The 15,289-nt window shown below is 44.8% G+C and overlaps 1 protein-coding gene across 1 annotated transcript in view; it reads left to right on the forward strand.

Moving 5' to 3' along the window:
- The window catches only part of LOC118778010 (huntingtin-interacting protein 1-related protein-like), a 32,451-nt gene that overhangs the window by 6,530 nt on the left and 10,632 nt on the right, over positions 1 to 15,289 (forward strand). Inside the window, exons 2-16 of the mRNA XM_036529310.1 lie at positions 7,000 to 7,063; positions 7,476 to 7,618; positions 8,233 to 8,289; positions 8,933 to 9,013; positions 9,170 to 9,246; positions 9,785 to 9,846; positions 10,848 to 10,988; positions 11,546 to 11,603; positions 11,883 to 11,958; positions 12,060 to 12,254; positions 12,408 to 12,460; positions 12,962 to 13,034; positions 13,600 to 13,783; positions 14,396 to 14,484; positions 14,965 to 15,081. Of these exons, the coding sequence (XP_036385203.1) occupies positions 7,000 to 7,063; positions 7,476 to 7,618; positions 8,233 to 8,289; positions 8,933 to 9,013; positions 9,170 to 9,246; positions 9,785 to 9,846; positions 10,848 to 10,988; positions 11,546 to 11,603; positions 11,883 to 11,958; positions 12,060 to 12,254; positions 12,408 to 12,460; positions 12,962 to 13,034; positions 13,600 to 13,783; positions 14,396 to 14,484; positions 14,965 to 15,081 (1,470 nt within the window). The remainder of the gene's footprint in view (positions 1 to 6,999; positions 7,064 to 7,475; positions 7,619 to 8,232; positions 8,290 to 8,932; positions 9,014 to 9,169; positions 9,247 to 9,784; positions 9,847 to 10,847; positions 10,989 to 11,545; positions 11,604 to 11,882; positions 11,959 to 12,059; positions 12,255 to 12,407; positions 12,461 to 12,961; positions 13,035 to 13,599; positions 13,784 to 14,395; positions 14,485 to 14,964; positions 15,082 to 15,289) is intronic.

The raw sequence follows: 15,289 nt of genomic DNA on the forward strand, positions 1-15,289 counted from the left end.
GGGAGGCCCTTTCCTGTTCTAGCATGACTGTACCCCTGTGCACAAAGCAATGTCCATAAAGACATGGTTTGACGAGTTTGGTGTGGAGGAACTCCAGTGGCCTGCACAGAGCCCTGACCTCAACCCCATTGAACACCTTTGGGATGAATTAGAACACCGATCGCGAGCCAGGCCTTCTCGTCCAACGTCAGTGCCTGACCTCACAAATGCTCTTTTGGCTGAATGGGCACAAATTCCCACAGACACATTCCAAAATCTTGCGGAAAGCCTTCCCAGAAGAGTGGAGGCTGTTATAGCTGCAAAGGGTGGGGGGGGGGGGGGGGGGGGGGGACTCCATATTAATGCCCATGGTTTCGGAATGGGATGTCCAATAAGCTCATATAGGTGTGATGTTCAGGTGTCCACATACTTTTGGACATATAGTGTATGAAATAAACAAATAAACATTTTAAAGGTTTATAGTTCCCTGTGTGTTTTTATCATAGACGTGTAGTTATATTTTTAATCTGGATCACCTAATAACATAATGTTAATCTTAATCAAGGATGAAGACTATTTCATCATACATGATGCATCATAGCTTTTTGCACGCTGGTGGGGCCCCATGTTGTGCACTGGGTGCCCTTTTTATTTTTTTGCCCCTGCCCTTCAAACAGCCTGAGTCTGCCACTGGCCCCAGTGACCCAGGTGACGAGCAAGGTCACATTTTCTTTTTCATTCATTCTGTTCTGTTTGTGAATGCTTTCTAAAGATAAGAGTTAAATAAAAATTGTAGTGAATGTGAAATATTACCTGCTGCCAACATTTCAGACAACAGTACAAAAAGCAGTGGACTGCACTCTCATACTGAGGGGACACATGAAGTTCGATCTGTATTAAGCATCATGATTGCAGATTGGTAATTAATTAATCATCAGTTGTGGTATGTTGCGTATGACCCCTTTTTGTTGTGTCGCTCATGTGTTACATCTTATTTTTCAAGGTTTTCTTTCACATATCAAATAAATTGTGGTCTGGGATATGAGTATGAATGTTCTATGTATGGACTTATTGGCTACAAATATTCTTCTCTCCTTTTCATGAATGTACTATCGTATTACTGTACTGATAAATCCAAGGAGAAAGGTGACACAGAGCCCCTCTTGTAGACAGCCTTATTCACTCTCCATACTGACAGACTGATGGACATGAAACAGACCTGTCATAACTTATTCTCTCTCTTGCTTCCCTCTCCTCTCTGAGTGACTAGCTGAGCTGACAGGTCTTGTACCTTTGCTAGTTGGGTGGCTGTTAAGAAGTTCTGCTGTGTCACTCAATGCATGATTGCTTGTAGTGCTCTCTCTTTTGGAAAAACAATTCAGTTTTCAGACGAATTGGGAACAGAACAGCTCCAGCTTCCCTCTTACACAAAGAAAGCATGTTTAGAGGGAACAAGACTTCTGGGTCCTGAGCAAAATCAAATCATCTGTTCAGTAAGGGACTCTGACAGAGAGGAAATGTTGGTCCCGGGAGTACATCTGCAAATTCATATCTAAATCCACATCCAGTGCTAAAAAGATAGAATATCTAATTCATAGAATATCTATTTGAGAGGTTGTTTATTTCATACAATGTACAGCATGCAACTATACTATATTTGATGAACATAATCTTTAGTCTGTTTGCAAGCACCATTAACTAATAGAGAACTCTTAGAAGACATTTTTGAATAATTTGATTATTAGGTGATGAGGTTATGCATGAAAGGCCTTACAAACGTCTATTTTTTTCTTTCTTAAGTAAGGATCAATTGACTGAAGAACTGCTAACTGTAGACAGAACTGCCTTTCTAAGTATGATTATGACCCCTTTCCTTATGATTAGCAATAAAAGCTTTTCAGCTGTTTAACACATTGTAAAATTGTATTTAAAAATGGGCAATTCTCTTCCCCCACACTAAACTCAGGGCACCAGTTTACTCTCACTATAGGCTTTTGTCCCTTTACTGCTCTGGTTAATACCTGCAGCATTCTCTAGTGTGTATTTTACCATTTATCTTAGCTTTTATTTTCACAGCTGGTATTTGGTGCATAAGTTCAGTATAGCATTGTGAAGCTGGAAAAAGTGACTTTATGTTAATGCAAGACTAGTGCTGGACCCTGTGTAAGGTACATTACGTAATGTAATGTAATAGTGAAACAAGGTTAGTGCTGGATACATTAAGATAACATCAATGATGGACTCAGTGATTTAAAGTTAGTGCTGGAGCCTGTGAGTGAATGTTTTTCTTGCATTCAGCGTTGCAATATTAGCGCTGTCTCTGAGTCAAAGTGGACTTGAGGAGGTAAAATTAGTGGTTGACTCTGAATGAACATTAGCGGTGTGTTGATGTCCTGCCTGTCCTTGAAAGCCAGACCCTGGAGCTGGTGTTGAACTAAGCTGATAAGAACAAGGCAATAAACAGGAGCTCTGAATACCTGGCTGCCCTCAGTGGAGCCACATCCTCCTTTCCCACAGTAGTCAGGCTCGCAGTCGCAGGATGTCCAAGCACAAGGACACACTGCTGAAACGCAGGGACGACGAGGTAAGAACGGATGTGTTAGTGTTTTTATCTCGTAGTAGGTTTTTGGTGAATACTGCAGGGTGATTTCGTCCAATGGATGTAAGCTGGTGTGTGTATGGAGCAGCAATGCTGCTCCATTTAAGGACTCTAAGGAGCTGTGACCGCAGGCTGGGTCAGCTAATCTGGCCTACTTTGTTTGTGGTACATTTGTTCAGTCTCGTTTTCACCCAGATGACTTTGCATCTGAATTGTCCGGCCTTATGCATGTGTAATAATTTTAACCTGATTTTGTTTTGATTTTATTGTTGTTTGAGGGTATAGGAAAATTGTACTGTGTAGCAGTGTTCCCGAGCGGGGATTTTTGCACTGATCATGGCAGAATGAGGTCAGCAAATGGTGTAGCCACTCTGGCGCCTCTTCGTCACGGTCTAAAAGACCAGGCCTCTGTGAAAACGAGTGTTGTGTGTGCTTTATTGCCCATGAACGGTCAGCCAGTTGAATTAGCATAGCGTGGTTGGGGTTATCTGCCTTCAGAGCCTGCTCTTTTCTCTCCACGATGAAGTGGCAGGTGTTCTGACTGCTTAGTACATGCCTCACTCATAGTCCTAATCAGTAGCAGTAGCATGCCGGGGCTTCATTGCCAGGTACAGCATGGCAGAGCAAAACCCAGGTGATTCCCTCACACACAAACCTGACTAAGTTTGATGACCTTCTGGTGGCCCCTCACTACATACAGTAAATGTACTGATACCCTTGGGAAGTAACGCTTAGTTAATCTGTGTGCCAGCTCACCACTTTTAATGGAGGACTTAGCAGTACAGGGTTGGGAGGAAGTGCTTAGTTATGGAGGTTGGCGGTGGTGGTAGGGTTAGCAGTTCTTGTATGACTGATGTGCAACCAGATGACATTTCAATACACGTGTTATAGGGCATTAGAATTGGGCAGCAAGTGCAGAGGTCCACTGATATTTATGTAAATGGTAATCAGCTCATGGCATTCTCATTGACTGCTCTCAGCCATTCCAGATAATATAAAGATCAAGGTATGACCCACTTGGCTGTCTTCCCTCCTGGGCACTGAGGTCGTTGTGTTTGTCACTGAAGCTCTGGCTCAGGGGGTGTCTCTGCACCCATCACTCTGAGCTTGCCCAAACTGAACAGGGGGTACCCTGAGGGGAGGAGGGACAGGCCACTCACCGGGCTACACGAAGTGCAGAGATTCTCCTCAGCAGAAATGCGGGAACATGCTGCACCGATCTGATTTCTTGCTGTCACCCATCCTGTCCCCTCCCCCCACCTCAGTCACAGCAGGAAGCTGTGTGTCACTCACTAATTGCTAGGAAACTGTCCTTTTCAATTCATAGGTGTCAGCTGGCACCCGGGTTAGGTACCAGGAGGTGCCGGGAATTTTTGCAGTAATCACAAGGGTGGTAATTATTAATTATAATGCTGTATTTATGATTATAAAAAGTGGAAGAATAGGCAGAACAGCAGAAGACAGACCGCTCAGTGGCCCCTTTAGTCAGCCCTCAGGGGCTGTGATCTGTGATTAGCGTTTTGACTGAAACTCTCTGCTGCTGAGTATCTATGTCTGTCTCCAGAGCCTTCCCCTTGTTAAGGACTGCAAAGTTCCGAGACAGGACTCCCTCACAGCTGCCTTTTGTTAGTTAGTTAGTTCTGCACATGCCCTCTCAGGGCCGTATCACCGTGTTTCCCTGCCCTTGTGCACACAAAGAGATAGACATTTGAGAGGCGGAGACTTTGTGAAGCCCGTTTGCAGCATATTGAAACTGGCAACACCTGCTGGTCCGGTTGACGGTGCCAGCGGCATCTAGTCCCGCCAGTAATTTGTCTCTCTCTCTGTCCCTCAACTGTCATTATAAACAGTAACACCCCCCCCCCCTGTCTCCAGACTCTGTCCCCGTCTCAAGGCCTGCTTAGAAAACCTACGGTCCATGAGAGCTGAGAGGGAAAAGCCTATTTGTTCAGTCAGCAGTTGGTGCACGCAGTACTTGAAAGTCACTGAGAGTGCCAGCATGGCAATGGTTCCCTCAATTCAAGGGTTCTTTACAGCTTGGGAAAGGAATCTGCCTTTGTGAATATGCCAGTTTCGGGGTGCAAAATTGGTTTGGTTGAAACTGAGTTGCCAGCAGAATTTTAATAGGACTAAAATATGCAGAGCTGACTGCAACTTCACAGTCCCAAAAAAAAAAGCTTTTATTTCTCACAGCACGGCTTGAGTTACAGCAAGATAGAGACAAATGTTAATTAAATTAACAAGCTATTTATATGCTGAGCCATTCTGCCTGTGAATAGCTAATCAGTCTCTCACTAACCTCTCTGAAATGTACAGTGAACTACAGTGTTTAAAAGTGTAAAGTGGTCAGTCTGGAAACTCACTCCCCAAAGCACTTACTGCAATTTGAGCTGTCCACCACTCTCACATTTACTTTTTAATAGTACATACATCCAGCATCTAATGGCATAGCTGGTATGCCCACTATAAATGTTTGCAAAGGTTTTCAGGACCTGTCAGGCAGTTATAATGACAACACAGCCTCAATTCCTAGTCCTGCTGCCCCGAAGAGCTGCCTTACTGTCTTTCACTTTGCTTTCATTTTCTCTGAACTGCAGTCAACTCCCCTTCAGAAAATATTTACCTTTCCAGGGTGGTTATTTTTATGACTTTGTTGAGAGTGTATGATTTAGTGTGCTGACAATTTAAATAGTACAGAGGATTAAGAGCATATTTTCTGTACACTTCTGAAGTAAGAAGTACTAGCACAGATATTTGACATATTGGCTACATAGCCAGGTTCATGCACTCTATACTGAAAGCTCAGTCTGTGCTGTTGTGTAAGCTGTAAGTGTTTTCTGATTTGCTGCCTCTTCATGAACAGTTCTTGAAGGGGTGTGATCTGCAACAGAACTTCTATAGGTAGAATGTCAATCCAGACAGTACCAGAACCTCCTGTTACCATCTGGAACCTCCTAGACAAGGAAGTATGGATGGAAGGAGTCAAATAGCTGGTCATGCTGTAGAGTATCTGTGGTAAACTTTCCATACCCCGAGGTGGAAGTTACCTACATCTACTCAGTGTGCTGTGCGAAGTGTTACTGGGTTATACGAGGTTCTGTCTGTTGCTGGTTATGAGTTAATACAGTCAGAGGGTCTTGCACAGCTGCATCTGAGTGATGACTTAGTGCTCATAATGACTAGAAACAGGTACCAGCCAACCAACATGGTTTTTAACGAATTATCAAGTAATTATTTTAATTACTTTATTTTAATCATTTTTAATGATAATGTAATTGTGTAGTGGATCTGGTCTTGCCCAGGGAGGGGTCTAAAGCAGTCGCAGGCATGATGTGTGATACAGATTTAATGGAGTGGGAGCTTATAGGTCACTGTAGTGCAAGTCTAACAGTGAGCGAATTTTATTTATCAAAGCCACAGGGGACCACTCCACTCGGATAACACAGCAATGAAAGGATAAAAATCATTCCATGACAGTTTAAAGCTAAGTGGCACCTGACTGAGACCACGTCTCTGCCACTCTTAACAGGTGTGAGCAGCCCTAAAATCGAGTTATTTTGTCCTTTTCCCAATGGCAGTCATCTCACCATGCGTTATTCAAATCATTCATATTTCATTCTTCTCACAGACAGACATGGGCAGACAAACACATAAACAAACAGGCATTCACATAACACCTTCTCTTCCTGTTGGTATGGACTGGTGGAGGCAACCTATGAATCATTAGAAATGCTGTGCCACTTGTAGGCTACTTAATGGTTCCTTTGGTCAATATGTTTAATGTTTTCTTAATAGATTTTGAAGATTTTGTGATAAAATGTAATATACAGGTGACTGTACATCTGTGCTCTTACTCGGTCTACCCCTTTTGTGTCTACTGGAGTTTCGTGTCACATGTGTAGGTGAGGTTGTGAGATAGTTTAGATAAAGGGACAGGCCTCAGGAGTCTCTACTGCAGTACCTGTAGATCAGCTTCTCAACTGAGATGCAAAGAATGCTGCTCAGCTCCCTCATGTACTGAAACCTGAATGCTTTTCAAAGCATTATCACACCTGCTACAGACCCGGATTTAATTCTAACCTTTTACAGTTTGAGCTGACTCACACAATTTAGAGTGTCCTCACTGTTTAATACAGTAGCTGTTCTGAGCAAGTCTGACCCTTTGGCCTGTGTCCCAGAATCAGCATATGCAGAAAAAGTGTAGAAGTAGGGGAAGATAATTTGGCCCTATCTTTGAGGTATATGGTATGTTTGTGCTATAGGTATAGGTATGAGGTATTGGTTTTGGTATGGAATGAAATAAGCCCAATGTTGTAAAAAACTTCTCTTTGGTGCCTCTGGACCCAGACGGCTCATAGAGAACACAGGAGATGTGAAAGCAATATTGACCTAATGTACTTTTCCACTTCTCTCTCCTTCAGCTCAGCAGCATCAGCAAAGCCATCAACACCACAGAGGCACCGGTGAAAGAGAAGCATGCGCGCAGTATCCTCTTTGACACCCAGTCCACACTCAGGCTGGAGTGAATGAAGGAAAATGTGGACAGCACTGACTGTTTAATGGTTCAAAACCTGTGCATTGACTGTATGCGGGCTGGTACTTTTTCACACATAGACACAACAGACAAACACACATTTACTGCAGATATTTCTACATGTTCAGTAGCTCTACAAACACTCACACTCAGTGTGTCACCATACATGCATTTACAATTAATACACACATGGATAAACCAAAAAAAGTGATCATGTAGAGGAAATGATATAGATGGTGGCAAAAGAAGTTGGACTTTCATATGTACGTTACCTTCGTTGATGCTGTCTGCAAGGCAATAAGGGAAAAAAAGAAAGTTTTGCTAGGGAGGGTCTGCTGACTGGTTTCCTTGACAAGCATGCAGGAATCATTCTCGGGACCCACCGGGAGAAGGGGGCCTTCACCTTCTGGTCCTACGCCCTGGGCCTGCCGCTGGCCAGCAGCTCCATCCTTAGCTGGAAGTTCTGCCATGTACTTCACAAGGTGCTACGCGACGGGCACCACAACGTGAGTACCCCCTCGTCTTCCTCACCCTCCTCCTCTCCCTCACCTGTCCTGGCTCTGTAGGTCTGCAGTCCAGCAGGTTTTTCCAACTCTCTTTAAATGACTAATAATCTTAGACAGTCTTAGAAAAGAACACATACAGTTGGTCAAACAGGGTAGTGATCATGTTCTGACATTACATTATATTACATTATTGTCATTTTGCAGATGCTCATATCCAGAGCAACTTCGCTGCTCTTCGCGTTAAGTACCTCGCCCAAGGGTACAGCAGCTGTGTCCCAGCAGGGAATTGAACCAGCAACCTGTCAGTTACAAACTTACCAGAGCCACACTGCTGCCCCTGACACACTGTACATCATCCTTCCTCAACACTGAAACACTCAAACTGAACACTCAATATTCCTTTAGAGTCTGTGGTTACTCCTCTAACATTATGATGTTGTTGATGGTCAGATGGCTTCACAATGTGAACATGAACATGAATGTCAACATGAATGTGAGCCTACCAAGGGCGGTAGTTCACAGAGAAGGGCTATGAAAGAGCCTTTTTGGTTGTGTGTGATGTGTGTGTAATGGTGTCATCACATATGCCTGTCCCCCTTGTGTTCGTTCCACAGAGCCTGCAGGACTGTGTGAGACACATTAGCAACATCCAGGAGATGGGGAGGTTGTGGGTGAGTGGGGTTCTGGTTGCAAAAGCATGAGGGTAGGAGAGTAAGAGGTAGCCTGTCTCATACTCTTCTATTTACTTACTTTCCTCTTATTTATCGTCATCTCAGCAGCATTATAGTAAATGAGGAGGTGTGCTACATTGCACTTCTCAATGGCCAGTTTGACAGTCTTTGTGGTTTGTGGCATTAATGGACAAGCAATTATTCCTAATGTTTTCTGAAAGTTAAGTAAATCATCTCATTAGAAACTATTTCAGTTTTGTTTTTGTATTTTGAATTTTTTTTCCTGTTTTCTTTAAATAAAACTTTCCTGTGCTAGGAATCATGTGGACATACTCATTTGATGGCAGTATAACCCATACTCAAAGCTGTTGCCACAATAAGGAAAAGAGCACTCTGGTCTCTGAGGCACAGGTTATGCCCCTGTAGTCAGAGCTGGAAGGGATTTTGCCATAAGATCACACAGCAGACAGTGAAGAATAATACTAAGGACTGCTCTGGTCAATACTTCTTTTTACTTAGTCACTGACAAATAAATGTGAAAATGTAGCTTGTGGCCCATTGCTTATACACAATGGTAAAGTGCAGACACTTGGGCTTTATATTCAATATGAAAAGTGCCCTGTTTCATTGCGTTTGTTTACAGGGTAATCTTCATGACCGTTACGGGCAACTGGTTGCCCTTTATTCCAAGCTCCTCTGCACCAAAATGGATTTCCACATGAAGGTAAGAAGGGAACTCTGCCCCTCTCTTCCTCTTATCAGGGCTACAGCTACACACACATACAGATATCTTCTCTTTTGGAGAAACAAGGACACAGTCAGCCTTAATAGTAAACCAGGAAGCTTCTTTCCAACACAAAGTGAATCTTCTTTGTTTCAGCATGCAGAAATCCGGGCCAGCCTGGAGGTTTCTGATGAGGTTCTGGAACGTACAGCAGGAACTGACATCAACAATGTGTGAGTGAATTCACTCCCCCTCAGTAACCCCGCTTCCTGCAGGCTCTTCCCCTCTATGCACCCTCCCGTCTTCCTCAAGATGGCGGCACACCCCGCCATCTTGGAGAAACATGGGGAATCTCTTTACTTGGAAGTTCTTGAATGACCCTCTAAGTGTTGATAAATACTGGTTTTGAATACAAATGGCTAGAAATGGGATGCAGTCAGATTTCAGAATACAAACAGGCAGTTTAAGTGCTTCTCAGTGGGAGGGATGTGCAGAGTGTGAGGGTGCCTTCTGAGTCTTACTGTCGGTCTGTATGTGAGTGTCATCAGAAGAAGCCATGAGTGGATGTGTGTGTCAGTGGACTTGTATTCACTGCGATGCATATATCTCCACGGGATCAGTGTTCCACCTCAGCTGTTGCTCAGACTAAACAACTGAACACATTCCCGTATTGGAGTCTGGGTTTGTTAGGGCAAGAGGCACAGTGGAGTATGAACTATGGGACTGTGTGTAGAGTGTGTGTTTAAGTGCGTACACACTTCCCTCTGGCAGGTTCCAGGTGACCGTGGAGGTGCTGGATTACATGGATGTTGAGCTGAAGCTGGCTGAGACAGGTAACACCATCCACTCCCCCCAGTAACTTGAGCTGGGGGGTGCCCATGTCTTACATACCGAACCCTGGCAAGTCCTTGTGGGTGACTTCTTAAAATCGACCTATGGGGCAGACAAGGGCTGTTTGTAACCATGGTGACAGAGAAGGAAACTCATGAAAGGGATGTGTTGTGATGGGATGGGAGGGAACCACCTTGAGGGAGAATGAAGCTAGTCCAGCCCTATGAGCTAACCCTGGTTCATTTACAGCCTTTTCCTCAAAATGAGGGGGATTGATTACAATTTGTGTAAAATGATCCTGAATCATTGTTGTGGGCAATGGAATCATCCAGAACCACAATAGTCACCTCATATCAATTCACAATGTTAACTGTTGGGGGCAGAGGTAACCAGTACATACTGTTCCTTGTAACACACCCGTCACCTTCTGTTTGGGATGAATTCAGACACTCGTGTGTGGAAACCATGTTATTTAATTACAAAGTATTAATTAACTCTCAAGACATGGTCAGGATGCGGGATTCTCTTAACATATGCATCCAAACAACTCATTCTCTCAATCCCTTAGTGTATGTAACCCTCATTTAAGCCCTGGCAGGACTGTGGTTAGGTACAAGAGGGCATGCCTATATGTCCATGCAGTCATTCAGTGTTACTGTAAGCAAGTTCTGGGAGTCTAATTACCCTTCTGTTCAGCAATTTCCAGCGTATGAGTAGAGCTGCTTAACACAGCATGCTGTCTGGCACACTGTTGCAGTGAATACCCAAAGCTCTTTAACCACTCAGAAAGAGGGGTGAGTCATTCCTCGAGCCGGTAACACTATTTCAGTGAGCGGTGACAGCATGGCACAATTAAAGCAATTACCTCATTTCAGGAGTCCTACTGCGACAAGCCAAAAACTGAGCAGGCCCGGCACTCACAGCCAAGTGTTAACACCGTCCAATCAGACAGCGAGTTGGTGTTCAACCTGATGTCATTTCTGATGTTCCTTGTCCTTCTCAGTGTTCCGGCAGCTCAACACGTCCATCGCCATCTCCACCACCACGTCGGGGCAGTGCCGCCTGGCCCCCTTGATCCAGGTGATCCAGGACTGCAGCCACCTCTACCACTTCACTGTCAAACTGCTTTTCAAGCTGCACGCCTGTGAGTGACTCACGTATAACTCTGTCACCCCCATCGTCCCTGCTCGCTAAATCCAGGCCGCATTTTACCCCATCCCTTATCCAAACTGTCACTAACTCCCCTGAGCACCCCTCTTATTTTGTCATGATCATCATAGCCTATCTTAACATTGATTCCTCTACACTGCATTTCTTATCAGTAGGGATCTCCTTTTAAATCCAGTGTGATGTTTTGTCCTTTGAGCATGATTTTATGTCTGTCGTGGCTGTTGTTGCCTTCGGCTATTGTGGGTGTCATGTTTTGCCTTTTTATCAGTGTTTTTACTATAAATTGCCTTGGAACATGGGCAGCTCCTCAAAGCCTCACAGAGAGCAGCACAGAGAGCAGCATCAGTGTTGTAGACCAGCGTTTCTCAAACCTCTCCTGGAGGACCCCTTGTCCTGCATGTTTTAGGTCTCTCCCTGCTCCAACACAGCTGATTCAAATGATCAACAACGGGTACTCCAGGAGAGGTTTGGGAAACACTGTTGTAGACTGACGGCAATTGTGTCAGTGTCAAGCTGTGCTGTGGGTTGCAGGTCTGCCGGCGGACACCCTCCAAGGCCACCGAGACCGATTCCACGACCAGTTCCACAGGTAACCCAGCAGGACTTTAAAAATGGCTGAGGGATTTTCTGCAGCCCCCATGGTGAGGTCTGATCAAGCCCCCTCGGGTGGTGAATGCCATTGTCCCTGTAGCAGCCCTATACCTCTGGCTATAACAATGCCCTAGCGAGGAGACCTGATTTTCACCTTTCACTTCTTTATTGAACATTCTAAACTTTCTGTACTTCCAAGTGTAAAATTCCAAGTGAAAGCGAATGGTACTCTGGTGTCATCCATTGCTTATAACCTGTGTGCTCTCCTGCCTTTCAGCCTGAAGAACTTCTTCAACAAAGCCAGGGACATGCTGTACTTCAAAAGGCTCATTCAGATCCCCAAGCTCCCTGATGTAAGAGATGGGACATCGGGGCTATTTGGGTCAGGGGGTAGGAGAGCTGGAGGCATTTGGTGAGTTGGAGGCATTATCAACTATTACCCATCGTTTTGCAGTCACCTCCCAACTTCCTGCGGGCGTCTGCTCTGGCTGAGCACGTGAAGCCAGTGGTTGTGATCCCAGATGAGGAGCCAGCGGACGACGACGATGGGGAGCCGCTGATCGAAGTCAGCGAGATGTCCCTGCCCAGCATGCAGATCCAGCCTGTGTCACAACCACAACCGCAACTACATACTCAACCGCAGTCACAGGTATTGCCACAGGGTCTGGTACAACTACAGTTACCAGGCATGATACACTTCAGCAACCTGGCTGCTTAACACACCTGCCCACAGATCAGAGGGCCAGAGATGGCTGTTGTCTTGGTGACACGTGATGACGTATGTCTCTCTTTGTTTTGGCAGTTTGATATATTTGATCAGACGTTTGGACCTCCTAATGGTGGATTTGATAACAGGTAAAGATCTGCGTCTGGTCACCACACAGTGGTGTGTCAACTTGTTCTTGAGGAAATTAATGTACCTGTCAGGTCAAGGAATGAGATTCCAATTGTTTGAATATTCTAATATGATTACGACAGCATCAGTCAATAAAAAAACATTAATATTTGAGGAGTGGTAAACTCTCCATTATTGTGTCCTGTCTAAGCAATACAGGACAATCAAAGATAGAACAGCACAAGAGAAGAGCTCGTCAATGTTGTCTGTTCTCCAGCCCAAACATATTCAGAATATTCATTATTTATTTAGTTCCTTCTTATTCCTTCAGAATAGTCTTTATATGATTTTCCTTGTACATTGACACTGACACTCAGAGAAATGGAATAAAACAACTTAAAGGCACAGACAGCCCTACGACACAGGAGTTAGACAGCCTTACCGCCTGAGGCCCTGTGACGAGCATGCACAGAAGGGCATTAACAGGTCACTGCTTTGGCCGACTGTTTCCGCACTTTCAGGGACATCCAGATCGAAAACCTGAAGCGAGAGATCGAGCTTCTGAAAGCCGAGCTGGAGCGGATTAAAGCCGAGGTAAACGGTCTTTGTCTTTTCATTCGGTCATCATTCGGTCTGGGCGATCTTTGCTATTCCTTTGCTGTTCCTTACTGAACCTAACCTATACCTTAGAGATATATTGCTGAATAATCTACAGTCTATTGTGTTTTGTAGATCGTCTCAATACTTTCATGTTCATTACATCCAAAAGGGTTTCAGCTGCTGCAATGTATTCTTTTAAGTTGTTTCATATTGATTTTCTGATTGATTTTAGAGAGGAGTGTGCGTGAAATGGGAGAAGAGGCAGGGAAAAGTGATTAGGCTGTGCCATTTGAGGACAGTGTGTCTGTGTGTGTGTGTGAGAGAGAGAGAGATAGAGAGTGTGTGGGTGGGCAGCTTTTGAAATTGCAAGGCTATGTGTTTTTGAGAGTGTGTTATGCCTTTATTTTCACAAGAACATGCCCAGTTGCATCCATGCCACACCACCACCTTGTGCTGGCTGTACTTAAGTGTGGTGGAAACCAGTCTCGACCGGGCAAAACCAGTCGCTCTGAGCGCGTCAGCGGTTTATGGTGACATTCTGCTGTCACCTTTTGTCCAGGCCCAGCGCTACATCACACAGCTGAAGTCCCAGATCAACAGCCTGGAGGCAGAGCTGGAGGAGCAGCGGGTGCAGAAACAGCGCGCCCTGGTGGAGAACGAGCAGCTGCGCATGGAGCTGGAGATGCTGAGGAGGCAGAATGCGGAGAACGAGAGCACCCAGCTCAGCTACATCGAGGCTGAGAGTGAGTGTGCCAGCCTGACCACAAGCACACTGACACCAAGACCCTGATTCACGCCGAGACCAGCTCAAAAACACTGACTCTCACGCAGGCTCCCAAACTGAGACCACACCGAGTCACACTGAAACCAGTTTACTGCATCTTCTGTACTTGCAGACTGACTTGCGCATTCAGACCAACCAACAAGCATTGCCTGTCAGCAAATGACTCACAAGTGAGACCAATTCAGTTTAAATGTTGACTCCTACACAGACTGAGACTGACCTCTACGCTGCGATCAACTCACAAACACTCTGTTTCATACTGTCACTGAGACAAAGAGACCAGCAGACACTGACTCTGACACTGACTCATCCTTTGAGACTAACAGACACTGACTGTCACTGACAGCGTCTCTTGCACGGATGCTTACCATGATGCAGATACCGAACCTCTCTGACCCTCTGATGTTGATGATGACTCCAGCACAAGAAACTGTTTCTCCCACCGACTCCCTCACTCACTCACACACATGAAGTCAATGACAACAGAGTGTTTGTACAGTGTGAGGAGACTGTGGCATGGCCTTTGTGGAGATGGACCTGACCTCTGACCTCTGACCTCTTCCCGCTGCAGAGAGAGCCCAGGACTCCGAGCTGCGCTACTGCAAGCTGAAAGAGAAGCATGCTGAGTTGGTCAGCAGCCATGCAGAGCTGCTCCGAAAGGTAATCACAGAGCATCCATCCATGTCTTCCACATCCTTCTGTGTCACTCTCCACACCTCTCTGGTTGTGTCTAAATATCTGTACATTTCAGTCAGCATCTCTACTTTGATTCATTGGATTCATCATGCCTTAATTTCAAGCACTGCTCATGATGTGGGCTGGTTGAATTGTGGTTGAAGTCGCTGTTGACAGTTAAAGAGGTAAAGCTGTTGTCTCTTGCTAGTAGTTGGTATTTCTGTCTTGGCAAGATCTAACTGCTTTGAAGGCAATGGGTTATAGATATTGTTATGCTGAATTTGTGGTGTTTGTTTATAGAGAATGTGTTCTTTTAATAAAATAGTTTCAAACTGAATTTTTCCCTTTAGTGTAGCATGCATCAAATTATAGAGTTTGATAGGAGTTCCTCATGTGTGTGTAGATCTAAAGGTAGGGTGTGAAGGGATGAACTGGACTGAAAGATGTTTGTGTGTTTACGGTCAGAGTGCAGATACGGTGAAGATGCTGACGGCCAGCCAGCAGTCACAGGAGGAGGTGGCCAGGACCAGGCAGCAGCTGGCCTTCGAGGTTGACCGCATCAAGCAGGAGGCTGATATGAAGGTGACCTGACGTTCATATTAACAGAGGATTTAAACTTGGATTGGGAAACAGTAACCATGTCATTTGTAATGTAACCAAGCAAGCAACAGGCACCTCAATAACTTTCAGTCATTTAACTTATATAAATTTGCTAGTGCAGTTCTTGCTTTAAAAATTATGTTTCAAGATAGTTTGTTATTGTCAACAATAAGAGCAACATACCCCTCAC

Source organism: Megalops cyprinoides, chromosome 5 (genome assembly GCF_013368585.1).
Source record: "Megalops cyprinoides isolate fMegCyp1 chromosome 5, fMegCyp1.pri, whole genome shotgun sequence".
NCBI classification, from domain to species: Eukaryota; Metazoa; Chordata; class Actinopteri; order Elopiformes; family Megalopidae; genus Megalops; species Megalops cyprinoides.